This window comes from Gracilinanus agilis, chromosome 3 (genome assembly GCF_016433145.1).
Source record: "Gracilinanus agilis isolate LMUSP501 chromosome 3, AgileGrace, whole genome shotgun sequence".
Taxonomy (NCBI): Eukaryota; Metazoa; Chordata; class Mammalia; order Didelphimorphia; family Didelphidae; genus Gracilinanus; species Gracilinanus agilis.
Genome location: NC_058132.1, coordinates 615,773,394 through 615,789,362, shown reverse-complemented (window position 1 = coordinate 615,789,362; position 15,969 = coordinate 615,773,394). Strand labels below are relative to the sequence as shown.

The 15,969-nt window shown below is 44.0% G+C and overlaps 1 protein-coding gene across 1 annotated transcript; it reads left to right on the top strand.

Annotated features, from left to right (window-relative positions):
- Window positions 1–2,926: 2,926 nt before the first annotated feature.
- Window positions 2,927–12,381, top strand: PRKAG3 (protein kinase AMP-activated non-catalytic subunit gamma 3). Its single transcript, XM_044667558.1, has 14 exons — window positions 2,927–2,952; window positions 3,396–3,439; window positions 3,715–3,879; window positions 4,289–4,677; window positions 6,090–6,171; window positions 6,900–6,958; window positions 7,080–7,125; window positions 7,296–7,350; window positions 7,717–7,843; window positions 8,397–8,562; window positions 9,572–9,609; window positions 9,804–9,950; window positions 10,674–10,905; window positions 12,228–12,381. Exons 1-13 carry the CDS (start codon window positions 2,927–2,929, stop codon window positions 10,788–10,790), a joined length of 1,461 nt encoding a protein of 486 aa, XP_044523493.1. The 3' UTR covers window positions 10,791–10,905; window positions 12,228–12,381.
- The last annotated feature ends 3,588 nt before the right edge of the window (window positions 12,382–15,969 follow it).

Genomic DNA, 15,969 nt, shown 5'->3' with positions numbered 1-15,969 from the left:
TCATGGAAAATATGTTTCCATATTGTTCATTTTTGTAAGTGACTAATCTTATAAAAATCAAAGCCCCTGCAGAGTGAAAGGAGCAGATTCAGGAGAACATTGTACTCAGAGACTGATACACTGTGGTACCATCGAACATAATGGACTTCTCTACTAGCAGCAATGCAAGAATCCAGTGCAAGGCTGAGGGATTTATGAGAAAAAAAACTAGCCACATTCAGAGGAAGAACTATGGGAGGAGAAACACAGAAGAAAAACAACTGCTTGATCACATGGGTTGATGGGGATATTATTGGGGATGTAGACACTAACAATAACTCTAATCCAACTATCAATAATATGGAAATAGGTCTTAATCAATAATACATGTAAAACTCAGTGGAATTGCTCATCAGCTGGGGGGGGGAGATGGAAAGAACATGAGTCATGTAACCATGTGAAAATATTTTAAATAAAAAATAAAAACAAAAATAAAAGCCCCAAAACATAAACCCAAATAAACAAGTGATAAATCACATGCCTTCTGCATTCTGACTCTAACAGTTCTTTCTCTGGAGGTGGAGAGTATTCTTTGTCCTAAGTCCCTCAGAATTGTCCAGGATAGTTTTATTGCTGAGAGTAGTTAAGTTTATCACATTTGATCATTCCACAATATTGGTGTTTCTGTGTACAATGTTCTCCCAGTTTTGCTTATTTCACTCTGCATCAGTTCAAGTAGATCTTCCAGCTTTTCCTGAAACTGCTCATCATTCCTTATAGCACCATAGAATTCCATCACCATCATAGACCACAAATTTGTTTAGCCATTCCCCATTTGCTGGGCATTCCTTAAATGTCAAATTCTTTGTCACCCCAAAAAGCAGTCATAAATATTTTTGTCCTTTCCCTTTTTTTTTAATCTCTCCAGGATATAGACCTAGTAGTGGTATTACTGGATCCAGGGATATGCATTGTTTTATAGCCCTTTGGACATAGTTCCTAATTGCCCTCCAGAATGGTTGAATCAGTTCATAGCTCCATTAGTAGTACATTACTAACTTTACATTTTTAAAGGTTTCCATGGCACTATTTTCTTGCCCTTCATTACTGCCATCAGGTTCCCTGGCTTCCTTGAAGCCTCAACTCAGATCCTTCTGCAAGAAGTCTAAGAGCAAGGCTGAGAGATTTATGAGAAAGAAAACTAGCCACATTCAGAGGAAGAAGTGTGGGAGGAGAAACACAGAAGAAAAACAACTGCTTGAACCCATGGGCTGATGGGGATATTATTGGGGATGTAGACACTAAACGATAACTCTAGTCCAGCTATCCATAATATGGAATTAGGTCTTGATCAATGATACGCATAAAACCCAGTGGAATTGTGAGTCAGCGACAGGGAGGTGGGGGTGGGGCTTGGGGGAGAGGGAAAGAACATGAAATATGTAACTATGGGAAAATATTCAAAATTTAAAAAATAAAAATAAAAATAAAGAAGTCCAAGATACTCGCTCCATCTCCAGACACCTGGTATTTTCACTGGCCCATATGATCACCCATACCTGGAATTCTTTTGCTCTTCATCTCTATGTCCTGCTCTCTGGTTAGCCTATCCTGGTCCCCCCTCAATGTTAGTGCCCTTTCTCTATTGCTTATCTCCCATTTATCCTGCATCTGTCATATTTGCACTTAGCTGTTTTCATGTTACCGGCCCCCCACGTCCCTCAGGTGTGTACACTCCTTGAGAGCAGGGACACTCTTTTGTCTTCTTTTGTGTCTTCATCTCTTAGTATCATTCCTGGCCCATAGTAGGAGTTTAATAAATACTTGTTGACTTTTTGATTCTTGGTATCGTTATCATTCATCCCTTCTTCCCCCAGACACACACATGCATGCACACGCACATATGAACACATACATGTACACACACAAATGTAATCATAGGTAAGCAAAATCAATCCACATTTGGCCACGGCTGGAAATGTCATCCTCATTCTGCACCTCTAGTCCATTCTCTCTCAGCCAGGGTCTGGGAAGTATGCTTCATCATGGTCTTCTGGAGCCTGGGCCGTTCAAGGCATGATTTGTAGGTCTCAGGTTCCAGAGTACATGCCACCACCTCACATTTTCCCCCAGAAAAGGACGGTGGGAAGGGTGGCTTGGAGTAATAATGAGAAAGAAACTCAGAAGGGAGAGCGGGTAGCATGGTCAGCATTCCTCATTAGTACTGTGACTCAAGCCCCAGGAATGCCAAAGGGTAGGGGAGGGAGGATGGGCAGAGGAAGGGACAGGGAGGTTAGCTACCAGAACTGAGCTGTGAGCCTGTTGACACGAAGAGCAGTGTGGACTTCACAAGCAAAAGGGGTGTCTAGTAGGACCCTGGAGTGCCCTATCTCCATCATGCTTCAAAATCCCTCTCCTGATTGGGGCGATGAGAAGGAAAACTAATTGTCACTTCTCCCAAGACCTAATTGACAGCCTCCCAAGGATCTCAAAGCACTCTAGAACATCTCCCTACTAAAAAGATCCTCTCTTTTCTCCTTTAGACATCTTTATTGCCTCCTATTTGCCTGTAGTAAGGGCTCCTCATCCCCTGCTCCCTCCTGCCCTAGAAGATGAGTTATTTTGCCACTGTATAGTATTCCTGTCCTCCAATACTTTTCTCTAGGCTAACCCTGTACCAGTGTAACCCCAGCCAAATGCCTTCCTGACTCCCCAATCCTTAGTTCCCCCTGACTCAGTCTCCCCATTGACACCTCAAATGGGCATCTTCCCATTAGGGGCTTGGGAGTGGTTGCTAACCAAAGAAAGGAAAGTCTCCCACTGGGTCAGTAGATCTCTGGATAGCTCTCATCTGCTCCCACCTATGCCACTTACCACTCTCGTTTCTCATAGCCTCCTATTGTGACTTGATCTGCTCTCGTACTTGCTCTAAATTTTCCAAGAGGAAATGCTAAGGGAAGTCTATGGAGTCAGGCATCTTGGGTCCCAGAAACAATCTAGATGTTCTCTCTACCCCCTCCCCAAAGCACCTGTATGCTTTTCTCTGTCTCCAAGGCTGGCAAGTGTCCACAGGGTTGCTGGCCCAAGCAGGCCTAGGGCAGCTGGGCTAGGAGGAACCCCTCCCTCCTATTGGTCTGACACCCAGCCAAAGAGAAACTGATCCCCTGGTGGGGGCAGGGAGCCAGAGAGCTGGGGCCCAGAATAGTCTCTGCCACAGCTTTAGTCAGCACGCCACTGGCTGGATGCAGCCTGAGCAGGAACACACCCTGCACTGGGTACAGGGGCCCCAGGGAGAAGACACAGGGAAGACAGGGAGTCTGAAGGGCCGGAGGGTGGGATACAGCTGCAATCCCTCGGACTCAGGACAGCTGAGGCTTGGGTTATCGTCCCCTCCTACCCTTGCCTTCTTCTCATAGACCTTGTCTTGAAACAACCATGTGGGACATGGTGGAACAACCAGGTGGGTAGGGGCTGCTTGGCTCCATGTTCACTTCCCATATCTCTTGCCTCCTCTTCGCTAGCATGAGATCCTTCTATTCCTGTCACTTCATCCCTAGACCCCACTATGTCTTGCCTTCTCTTTCTTTTCCCTTTCACCATCTCCTCTTCTTCCTCTTTCTTCCATCTTTTTTCTCTCCTCTTCTTCCTTCTCCTTCTTCCATCATGTCTTTCCTTCATTCTCTTTCCCACTGGTTTTCTCTTTCTTTCCCATCCAAGTTCCATTTCCCCATACAGAACTGAACCACTCAGGGGACAGTCCTTCAAGGCTACTACCCTGCATGACTACTACCCCAGGGAAGAGCTGTGAAGACAGGGGAGCCAAGGCCTCCAGGTGGACAAGACAAGAGGCTATGGAAGAGAGTGACCCCCCTATCCTGGAGGAAGAAGATAGCCCACAGAGTAAGGAATGGGCAGGCCCACTGCGGAGGAATGGGTGTGGGGAGGAGACGATTGGAGCTGAGAATATCTGATTTCCCATAGATCCCAGACCCAGGACCTAGCCATAATCTCAATGTTTTAGTGTCATCTTCTGGGAGACAACTGGCTCAGTGGAAACTTTATTGGACTAGAAGTCAGAAGATCTGAGCTTTAGCCTCAGTTCTTCTGCAAACTTGCTACATGGCCTTAGGCAAACCTCTCCATATCTCCAAACATCAATTTATTCACCAATTTAGCAACTTAGTTTTCTCATCTGTAAAATGGGAATAATGATACCCTACATTTCATGAGATCATTGAGGGGGAAAAATAAGAAAGCTACTGGTGAAACAGCATTGTATAAATGTAAAACATTATCATCCTCTTACTAGCAGGTGTCCTGGCAAGGCCGGAGTCTGTGTCTACCACCTCAGAAGCCGTATCCCTGGGCCAAGTTGCTACATTCCCAGGATCCGATTCCATTGACTGGGGGTTAGAAGCCATAGACTTGGATTCCACAACCATGTGTCCAGGGCTCACATCTATACCATCAAGGGTCATTTCTCTGGAGCCTGAGACTCTATCAGTGAGGAAGGAAGGAGAGAGTCCAGAGAGAGCAACCCGAAGCCCATCGCCACAGGTCCTGCTGCCCAAGCTGGGTTGGGATGGAGAACTACTTCAGCCGGGGGCTCAGATCTACATGCACTTCATGCAGGAGCATAACTGCTATGATGCCATGGCTACCAGCTCAAAGTTGGTTATCTTCGATACAATGCTGGAGGTGAGGGCCTTTCTGTGCTCCTTAGGACTCTGCACCTATACTCAAAGGCCTCCCTAGAACTGCCCTGTGCCCCGCTAGAGCCCTCGAACTACATTCAAAGACCTTCACAGACCTCCCTGTGCTTCCCGGAGCCCCCAAATCACACTCAAACAAAGGCATTCCTAGATCAAACACCCCTCCCACCTTGGCTCATAGATACTCCCCTCCATATCCTCACCAAATCCCCTTCGTTCCTCACTCTGGTTCCCTCCCTCTTCCTCCCTGCTATGACATTCTAGGCTCTCCCTTGACCTTCACCTTTAAACCCCATTTCCTTCTACACCTTGTATATTTGCCCCAACTTCCCCATCAGCTATCAGGATATATGGAGAAATCGAGGTAGAGATGAAGAGTTGTAAGGGGGCAGAGTACCTTGAAAAAGGTACTTACATTCAACAAGGGTGTATAATTCACCTACTATGTACAAGGCACTGAGAATACAAAATGAAATTAGATATAGTCCTTCCTCTTAAGAAGCTAATGATCTGGGGGCAGCTGGGTAGCTCAGTGGATTGATAGTCAAGCCTAGAGACGGGAGGTCTGAGGTTCAAATCTGGATTCAGACACTTCCCAGCTGTGTGTGACCCTGGGCAAGTCACTTGACAAAACTCCATTGCCCACCCTTACCACTCTTCCACCAAGGAGCCAATACACAGAAGTTAAGGGTTTAAAAAAAAAAAGAAGCTAATGATCTAATTGGGACAAGGACAAGTGAGCGCTCAAATAGCTATAGTAGAGAATGAGACCAAAACAAAGGGAAGTTGGAGGCTGTGTTGGGTGAATTCGAGGAGAGGTCACCTGGGAATGAGGGGTCACCATGGAGGAGGCCTTGTAGGAATGGTGAGACATCAATAGATGGAGTTCATTCCCAAGTATAGAGAACAGAGTAAGCAGAGGCATGGAGACAGGAAAGAGTAGCTCAAGAACCAAGAAGAGAGGGGGCAGCTGGATGGTTCAATGGACTGAAAAATGAGCCTAGAGATAGAAGGTCCTGGGTTCAAATCTGACCTCAGATACTTCCTATCTGTGTGACCCTGAGCAAGGTACTTAACTCCCATCACCTAGTCCTACCACTCTTCTGCCTTGGAACCAATACTTAGTATTGGTACTGAGACAGAAGGTAAGAGTTTATTTTAAAAAAAAAAGAAAAAGAAAAAAAAGAATGAAAAAGAAAGTCATCCAGTTTGTCAGGAGCAAAGACTCTACAAAAAGGAACAGAGTAATAAAATACCACCTGGGTTGAAGGCCTCCAATGAATGAATGAATGTCAAGATCCTTGACCTGGTTGATGGAACAGTAGGATTATTAATGCAGAGTTCAAGATGGCAGGATCTGACCAAGAGATGGCATCATTTCCTTCTCTTTCTTTCCAGATCAAGAAGGCCTTCTTTGCTCTTGTGGCTAATGGAGTGCGGGCAGCCCCTTTATGGGATAGCCAGAAGCAGAGCTTTGTGGGTGAGTGAGACTGAATGCAAAGGGAAAGGTCTTGTGAGGACATGTAGGGGAGCACTTATGGGCCAAGGTGGGGAGACATCTAGAGCACCCAGCGGGACTCTTCAGCAGAGCTCTGAATTGTGCCCCTTAACTACTTGGGGAAACATTGACAATTCACTTCTCTCTCTGGGCCTCAGTTTCCTCATTTGTCAAATGAGGAGGTTGGATTGAGTGATCTCCAAGGTCCCTTCCCACCCTAAATTCTATAATCCTATTATGGTATTCCTAGACTAGAGATCATGGTCAGATCACAGCTCAACAACCTACCTCTCTAACCCTGGGATACATGGAAGATAAAATCCTAACTAGTGGCTTCTCTCACCAGGCAGACAAGGAAAAGGGGGAGAAAAAAAGAACATGAGAATAGAAAGGGAGGAGAAAAAGAAAGAAAAGAGAATGGAAAAGAGAGGAGAACTCAGGGTAGGAAGTGGGGTAAGGATGAGAAATACTGACCAGTGGTGCCCACACTATGGGGCATCTTCCTGAGTCTCACACTTGCCACCTTTGCTGCATTATTCATTTGCTCCTTCTTTTGTCAAACAATGTATTAAACAGTAGACTAAGCTTTGGGTTAGGGGAAAAGGAAGCAGTAAAGATAGCCAAGATAAAGCCCCTGCTCTCACAACAGCACCAGGACGTGGCCTAGCCCGTAGGCTAACCAGCCTCATATTCTTTTCCCACTTCCTTAGGCATGCTGACTATCACAGACTTCATCCTGGTACTCCATCGTTACTACAGATCACCCTTGGTGAGTCCTGAAAAGACTGCCCAATTGGAATAAAGGAAAGTGGGAGAGGAAACCTGGGGAGGGGAATTGGGGACCTTGAGTGTGACCCCAAACCTAATCAGAAGAGGCTATCTATCTCTAGGTTCAGATCTATGAAATTGAGGAGCACACAATCCAAACCTGGAGGGGTGAGTAGAGAACTGGGGACCCTAAGGGAAGGGACCAAGGGGGCTCTGCTTGGTAATGAAGTATAGTAAGGGGAATGGGGAGATCTGGGAAACACGGGAGGGGAGAGGTCTGTGGGAGTCCCCAGAGAGGAGGAAATAGCTCTCTGGATTTGATTCTCCCTCTACTGCAGACATCTATCTTCAAGGCTCTTTCAAGCCCCTGGTTTCCATCTCACCCAATGATAGGTAGGTCCCCTTCCCCAGCCTAATCTTGGAATATCCTCTTGGGTCTCATCCCCTTCCTTAAGATCCACTTGGTTCTGGGCTCATCTCCCTGATCCTAAAAGCAGACTACCCTGACCCTCAGCATCCATGGATACACATGTACTTGTAAGGAGGGTACATCTAGGGGGAAGGACTTTTCCTGAAAATCTCTCCTACTTACCTCACTGGGTGGGGGGATAAGGGGGTGGAATATGTTCAGAAGCAGAGGTACCAATAATATTTTAATTAATTTTTTTGGAAGTCTTGCCCAGGAGTCCATCTCTAAATTAAACCTTCTTTCTCCCCCCTCCTCCCAATTCTTCCATCTCACTGACCATGCCTTTGTAGCCTGTTTGAGGCTGTTTATTCCCTGATTAAGAACAGGATCCACCGCCTGCCTGTTCTGGATCCTGCCTCAGGAAATGTCCTTCACATTCTCACACACAAGCGGCTGCTAAAGTTCCTCCATATCTTTGTAAGTCCTTTCCCAGAAATAGAAAAACCCAGAAAGACTCTAGAATGGGGGAGGGAAGTTCTGATCCCATCAAGGTATTAGGGAACACATTGCTCAATTCTAACTCTTAGGACCCCCAGCTACCCCTACTCTGACTCTGACCCCAGTTCTATAGATTTGCATTTGCCCAATATTTCTAAGACTCTTTTTTTTTAACCCTTAACTTCTGTGTATTGGCTCATAGGTGGAAGAGTGGTAAGGGTGGGCAATGGGGCTCAAGTGACTTGCCCAGGGTCACACAGCTGGGAAGTGTCTGAGGCCAGATTTGACCCCAGGACCTCCCATCTCTAGACCTGGCTCTCAATCCACTGAGCTACCCAGCTGCCCCCTATTTCTAAGACTCTTAACGAAGCATCCCTACTTTGAGACTTTGGGAGGCAAAACCAGGGTGCAGAGAGGATCTGGGCCCACTGTGGCATCTAGGCTAGGGTTCCTAGGGAAGGAGCTCTGACCTCCTTCCTAATCTTTTGCCCTTCTCTCCCCTCCCTAACCCCAACCCTGCTCCTATACCCAGGGTGCACTGCTACCCAAGCCCCAGTTTCTCTCCCGATCTATCCAAGACTTGGGCATTGGCACATTCCGAGACTTGGCTGTGGTTCTGGACACAGCCCCGATCCTGTCTGCATTGGACATTTTTGTAGACCGCCGCGTGTCTGCGTTGCCTGTGGTCAATGAGTCCGGTACCTTTGCCAAGGGGAGAGGGTGGTACTTGGGACAGAGCTATGAAAAGAGGCTTTGGGGAGGGAGGGCAGATTCTTAGTCTAGGCATGTTATTATAAAATCAAACTTGAATAAGAGTTCACTTTTGTCTTGTCATGGGCTTCTCTGGCAGTCTACTTAAGCCCAATTCTCAGAATAATGTTTTTAAATGCATCAAATAAAGATCATTGGATTATCATGGAAACCAATTATATTGAAATATAGATATCAAAAATGTTTTAAGTTCATGGGCCTATAATTGGGAAAAGAAATAAAATATTTTTAAATAATAAAGTTCATGGACCCCAGACTAAGAGGCATCCCAATAAACAGTGAGAGTTAAGAGACTAGCGTTCAAGTTCATGTGACTTTATGAGACAAGCTACATAAACTTGCTGTGCCTTGAGTTCTCTCGTTGCCAAAATGGGGGAGATAATAGCTGTCTCACCTAATAATGAGATGGTTTTGAGGATCCAAAGAGACTGGGGATCCAATGTCATAATATCTGTGTGATTGATGGGAAAAGGCTCTGCTTCTAACTAGCTATGTGGCCTTGGACTCTGAGCCTCTGAGATCTTATCTCTAAGACTAAGGATCTAGTGTTGATGATCTCTAAGCTTTTTTCCAGCTTCAAAATTCCATGGGTCTAAAGAAATGCTTTGCTAAGCTAAAAGCTCCCACCAAAGAAATAACTGTTGTTCAGTTGTGTTTGACTCTTCATAACCCCTTTTGGGGCTTTCTTGGCAGTGATACTGCAATGGCTTGCCATTTCCTTCTCCAGCTCATTTTACAGATGAGGAAACTGAGGCAAACAGAGTTAAGCAACTTACCTAGGGTGACACAGCTAAAAAGTGTCTAAGGTCAGATTTTACTCTCGAAGATGCCTCTATCCACTTCACCACCTAGCTGTCCAAAGAAATAGTTGGTGCTAAGCTTTTATACCAGGTACTCTGAGTTCTTCTGACTCCTTCCTTTCTTCCTCCATTCCAGGACAGGTTGTGGGCCTCTATTCCCGATTTGATGTCATAGTGAGTACCCTGCTATAAAAAGAGGCTGAGGGTGGAAAATGGAGGTGTCTGTTGGGAAGTGGGAGGCGGGGAGGTCTGTAGATGGAGTTAATTAGGTGGCATTCTGTAAAAGATGGACTTTCTGTGCAGACAAAGGAAATCCAGAAGGCTAGGAGGGTCAATAATGCCTCTATCTCTTTCTGTCCGTCCTCTAGCACCTGGCTGCCCAGAAGACATACAACCACCTGGACATGAGTGTTGGGGAAGCACTGAGGCAACGGTCCCTCTGCCTGGAGGGCATCATTTCCTGCCAGCCTCATGAAAGCCTGGGTGATGTCATTGACCGAATTGCCCGTGAACAGGTGACTACTCCACGGTGTCCTCTCCTTACTATCCCCATTCACACTGAACTACATCACTTTTAGGGAGCCCCTGAACCCTTGAAGTGCCTGTATTAATTAGTTGTACCTTTAAACTATGTTCCCCAGAATTCCTTTCATCTCCCAGCATCCCTTTCCCTGAGTCCTCATGTTTGCATTTTTCACATTTTGTATATAGTTTTTGGTACTCGCTTCTTCTTTCTCTTTTTTTTTCTTTCCTCTTCTTTTTCTTCTTTTTCTTTTCTCCCTTTTTTCTTCTTTTTTCTTTTTCTTTTCTCCCTTTTTTCCTTCTTTTTTCTTTTTCTTTTCTCTCTTTTTCTTCTTTTTTCCTGTGTTCAGGTTGAGAAAGGTAGCTTTTTACTCTTGCTTTTTATGTTAGTTATTATCAATAAGATCTTATTAAATATAATACTTAGAATATTGGATATTAATTTTGAAACTCACAGTGCCCCACTCTGACTTCAGGATAGGGCCTGGCCATTTTCAACCATCACATCACTACATACTTGGTATCCACAATTTTCCCAGTTCAAGGTACCTCTCCATGTGTGCTTGTCAGATGCCCTATCTTATTCATACCCATCTTGCCTTTGCCCATTTCCTAGATGAACTCCCCAAAGATGCTGACTTTCCTTCCATATATAATTATGTGGCCATGATTGGGTCACAGCCTGCACCACTAATCCCAGCCCCTTGTACCCACAGGTTCACCGGCTAGTAATGGTGGATGAATCGCAGCATTTGTTGGGTGTCATCTCCCTCTCTGACATCCTCCAAGCCCTAGTGCTTAGCCCTGCTGGCATTGATGCTCTCGGTGCCTGAGAATCCCAGTGTCCTTGTTTCTCATGCAGCACTCCAGATCCCAAACCCCCTCAAACCAGATGGAAGGAGGAGGGGAACTCACTCCTCTCTCTCTGTCCAATCCTCTCCTATTCAGGTATGTTCTGCTCTTCTCCTCACTTCTTCCTTAACTCCTTGTTGACTAATTTCAATCCTGGGTCTCTCAGGTTTGCCCTGTTCTGAGATCTCTTTCCTGGAGTTCAACGGGGAGAGGAACAGCCATGTTCTTGGACAAGCAGCTCCATGAAAACCATGAAGCTTGCCACTCACTACCCCAACGAGGCTTCCCAGAGCTAGAAAAAAGTACTTTATTGGGAATTGCCCCCCACAACCCCAGGTGACCACATTAAAATTGGTCTATGCTGGCTTCATGGATGTACAAGACATAGGGGTAGTAATTCAACCCAATAAACATTTATCAAATACCTACTATGTACCAGGCACTGGGCTAAGCACTGAGGGGTACAAAAGAAGGCAAAAGAGAGTCCTTGACCTGAGGGAGCTAAAATCTAATGAGAGAGACAACATGCAAACAAATATATATATATAAAAAGCTATGTATGGCGGAGAATAGGAAACAATTAAACAAGAGAAAACACTGGAAGTGAGAGAGGTTAGAGATAGCTTCTTGTAGGAGGTGGGATTTTAGGGGGCAGCTGTGTAGTTCAGTGGATTGAGAGTCAGTCCTTAAAGACGGGAAGTGTTGGGTTCAATCTGACCTCAGATACTCCTCACTATATGTCCTTGGACAAATCACTTAACCTTCATTGCCTAGCCCTTACCACTCTTCTACCTTGGAACCAATGCACGATATTGATTCTAAGACTGAAGGTAAAGGTTTTTGAAAAAAAAGGTGAGCTTTAGTTGTGACTTGAAGGAAGCTAGTCGGTAGTCAGAGTGAAGGAGCAAAGCCACTAATTAAAGTTTCAGGACCCCTGGGAAGGTTCCCTAGGCCATATTCCCTGTAAAAAAATCTGACATCTGCTCCCTAAAATTCCTATAAGACAAAGCCTTCTTTTTAGATAGTTAGAGATGAGGCTTAAAATGTATATCCTCTTGGGAAAAGGAACTTAAGGACTTAAATCCATACTTGGGCAAATCGGAGCTACAATTAGACCCTTTCCTGCCTCTATCTGTTATAGGATCATAGTTAGGGCTGGATGGGACATGGGGATTATCTCCTCTAACAGTTTTTACTTTGTAAATGAGAAAACTGAGACCCAGGGAGATATTGTCCAAGGCCATGCAGAGAATGGGAGAACTGGAACTCAAATCCAGGTCTTCTGATTCTAGAACCAATGTTCTTTCCTCAGAAGTGACGGGGCTGACTTGGGGTAGAGAACCCAAGATTGAGGACAGCGGTGGTCAGGAAACAACTTTATCTACTTCACAGTTTTGCCTTTTTTTCCTCCTTCACAGGCTCTACTTCTTCATACCCAGTTCCACTTCCCCAACACAAACAAAGCACTAATCCCATAAATCTTTGGGAAAGGCTGATACTTCACAGGACCATGGAGGTCAGGAAGAGAGCTCCCTGACCTGCAGGCACTGGGATCATTGGAGGATATTCTTACCCTCATGCATGCCCCACACCCCCTATCTCCTTCCTTCCACCTGCAACAGCTCTGAGAGTGAGGCTGGCTATAGGGTTTGAGAGCCCATGCCCTGAAGTGCTGGGACTTAGACAGGGACCGAACACCTTTGGACTCTCAAGTCTTCCACTGTCATTCTCTAATGACATGGAGATTCTCTTTTCCCAGGACCTTTCCCATCCTCTTGATTCCTCCCCCTTCCATTTTGGCTCTGTAGGAGCTGGTTATCAGGATGGAGCCACAGTTCATAGAGTCTCAGACCTTTATCTGTAGCTGTCCACCTGACCTGGTTAGACCCAGGGAAATATTTAGAATGCTGATAAGTGACCTTAGACTTCTAATCATAGATTTAGAGATTAGAAAAATTTTTATAGACAGCCTCTCAGATAGAGGTCTCATCTAAAATAGAGAATTTTGTCAAATTTAAAAGAATAAGAGCCATCCCCCAATTGATAAATGGGCAAAAAGATGTTGACGGCCAATTTTCAGATGAAGAAATCAAAGCTATATAAAGGTATATGAAAAAATTCTCTCTATCATTAATGATTAGAGAAATGCAAACCAAAATAATTAAAATAATTCTGAGATGTCATCTCTCATCCATAAGACTGGCTAAGATGACAAAAGGGCAAAATGGCAAATATTGGAGGGAATATGGGAAAATGGAGATACTAATATGCTGTTGGTGGGGCTGTGAACTGATTTTGGAGAGCAATTTGGAATTACACCTACAGAGTTAAAATTGTATATACCCTTAGATCCAACAATATCATTGCTGGATTTGTTTCCCAAGGAGATCAGGGAAAAGGAAAATAACTCACATGTTCCAAAATATTTATAGCAGTTCTCTTTGTGTTGCAAAAAATTGGAAATTGAGAAGATGTTCATCAATTGAGGAATGGCTAAACAAATTGTGGTATATGATTGTGATGAAATAAGAAGCAATGAGCAGATTTTTTTAAAAAATTGGGAAGTGGGGCAGCTGGGTGGTTCAGTGGATTGAAAGTCAGGCCCAGAGACAGGAGGTCCTGAGTTCAAATGTGCCCTCAGACAATTCCTAGCTGTGTGATCCTGGGCAAGTCACTTGACCCCCATTGCCTAGCCCTTATTACTGTTCTGCCTTAGAACCAATACTTAGTATTGATTCCAAGGCTGAAGATAAGGATTTAAAAAATAAACTTGGAAAGAACTACATAGGAAATGAAAGTGTAATGAATAGAACCAAGAGAACATTATACACAGTTACAGAATTAATACTGGAAGAACAAATAATGAAGGTTACATCGAGAGCATGAATAGAAAGGGAAAACATAAAAAACTTAATCTGTATGAACATGTCAGTCTTTTGGATGATACCTTCTGTGATGCAGGGAGGTAGGGAGGGTCTGGGACACTTGTGGATAAATTCTATAAATAAATGAAGAGTGTGGGGTATCCAGAAGGAAATACAATCAGGAAAACTTTGAAAGTTTTGTTTGGGATTTATTATGTAGATATAAAGAAAAGTAGGCTAAACATATAAGAGATTTCTGATTTCATTTATGTACAGTCTTCTTTCTCTTTGTATATGGAAATGCTTATTTTATTTGGTTTTGTAAAATTTGGAATTAAAAAATACAAATAAAATGTTGGAAAAAAAGAGATTTAGAGAGTACAGATGGAAAGGGGCTTGAAAGACATCTAATCCAACCCTCTCATTTTACAACTGGGAAAACAGAAACCCACAGAATTTACTGTAAATGACTTGCCCAAAGCCACACATGTAGCAGTGCTGAGATTTCAAATTCCGGTCTTCTCTATATTTTGGTACCGCTTAAGTCTCCAGGGAAAGAATAATAATTTCTATAGCACCCCAAGGTTTACAAAGCTCTTTTGTCAAAACAAACCTATAGGCTAACAAGTGCAAATATTATCATCCTCATTTTACTAGATGAAGAAATTCCCAGGATCTTCCTGGCTCCTCCATTCACATCCCCTACCTGCATGCCAGAATTTCTCCCTGCCACAGTTTCTGGTCATTCCCTCCAGTTCTCTGTGTAGGGAACAGACTCTTCCATGTCAGGTTCTCCCATTGGAGATTGGAAATCATCCTCCTCTCTCAGTCTCTTCTGCTCATATCCCAGTTTGTTCCTCATAATTCTCATGCTTAGGTAAAAATATTAAAGTCTTCTCTCCTTATGAGAAATTCACTTCTCATGTGTGTGAGTGTGTTTTTGAGTGTGTGTTTGGCAGGAGAGAAAGAAAACAGCAAAGTTCTGAGTAGAAAGGAAAAAGAGGAAGGCAGTACTTCACAAAGGACACTTGGTTCAAGTTAAAGGTCTCTGACTAACTTGTTTTATGACCTTAGGCAGATTGTTTGACTACTCTGTCCCTTTTGTTACTTAGAATTTAAGAGCTAGAAGTCATTTAGTCCAACCTTCTCATTTTATGGAAAAATGAAAGTATTTGCCCAGAGCCACACACAAGTCAATCACAGGGCCAGGCCCAAGAACCAAGATCTCACTATCTTATCTATCATACCATAGTTCATTCTTTAGTACTTTTTTCATTTTAAATTAATTGGTAAAATGGGTGAAACAGAGCCTCTCCTACCTCCCTTACTATGAGGATTAATCTGTAAAAGTGTTCCCCATTTAGATTTTTGTAAAGATTAAGGCCCTGAAGGACAAAGAGATAAGGAAGTGGAAAGACAGAGCCCTTTCAGGTGTAAACAGTAATAACAGGAAATGTGTATATGGCCCTTACTACATGCCAGGCTCTTGGCTAAGCACTTTTCCAATTATTGTCTCATTTGGTCGTCATACCACTCCTGGGAGGTAGTGGCTAGCCTCATTTTACAGATGAGGAAACCAAAGCAGAGGCTAAGTGACTTGCCCAAGGTCACATATCTTACTTAGTATGTATCTGAGGCTACATATGAACTTAAGTCTTCCTGATTCTAAGCCCAATGCTCTATTTCCTGTACCACCTAGCTGTAAATAAAGCATTCTACACCTTGAAAGGCTAGAAGACTTTGAACAGCTTAAATAAATATGGAAAGGTCAGCAAAGACAATGACTTCCTTCAGAGCACATTCTGCCTCAATACCTTCCTCTCCAGACGTTCATCTGGCTAGAGAAGAGCCCAATAACAACCTGAAAAATAGAATTGACTGATCGGCATAAATAAAGGGGTCCTTCACTGAGAGGATCCTGCTCTGAATGAGGAAGAATTTTTTTTTTCCCAAAAAATCTGCTTCTTACATCTGACTTATATTCTGGCCACCTGGAAGGTGACAAATCTCAGGCCTACAACCCTGAGGAAGTCAAAATTAGGATTTGGAGTGCTGTACAAGAAACAAGGACACTGGGATTCTCAGGTATTAGGAGCATCAGTGCCAGCAGGGCTAAGCACTAGGGCTTGAAAGATGTCAGAGAGGAAAATGGCACCCAACCATTGCTTCAATTCATCCATCGTCACCAGCTGGTGAACCTGTGGGTACAAGGGGTTGGGGTTAGTGGCACATGGCTGTGGCTCAATCATGGCCATGTAATTATGTGGCTATATAACTATAGCCTGAAAGGAAAGTC

Bases quoted from the DNA above. Each gene is read 5' to 3' on its own strand.
- PRKAG3 (XM_044667558.1), top strand. From the start codon at position 2,927: ATGCTAAGGGAAGTCTATGGAGTCAG. The intron at 3,440-3,714 runs GTGGGTAGGGGC...TTCCCCATACAG, and splicing joins GGACATGGTGGAACAACCAG to AACTGAACCACTCAGGGGAC. The intron at 7,351-7,716 runs GTAGGTCCCCTT...ATGCCTTTGTAG, and splicing joins TCCATCTCACCCAATGATAG to CCTGTTTGAGGCTGTTTATT.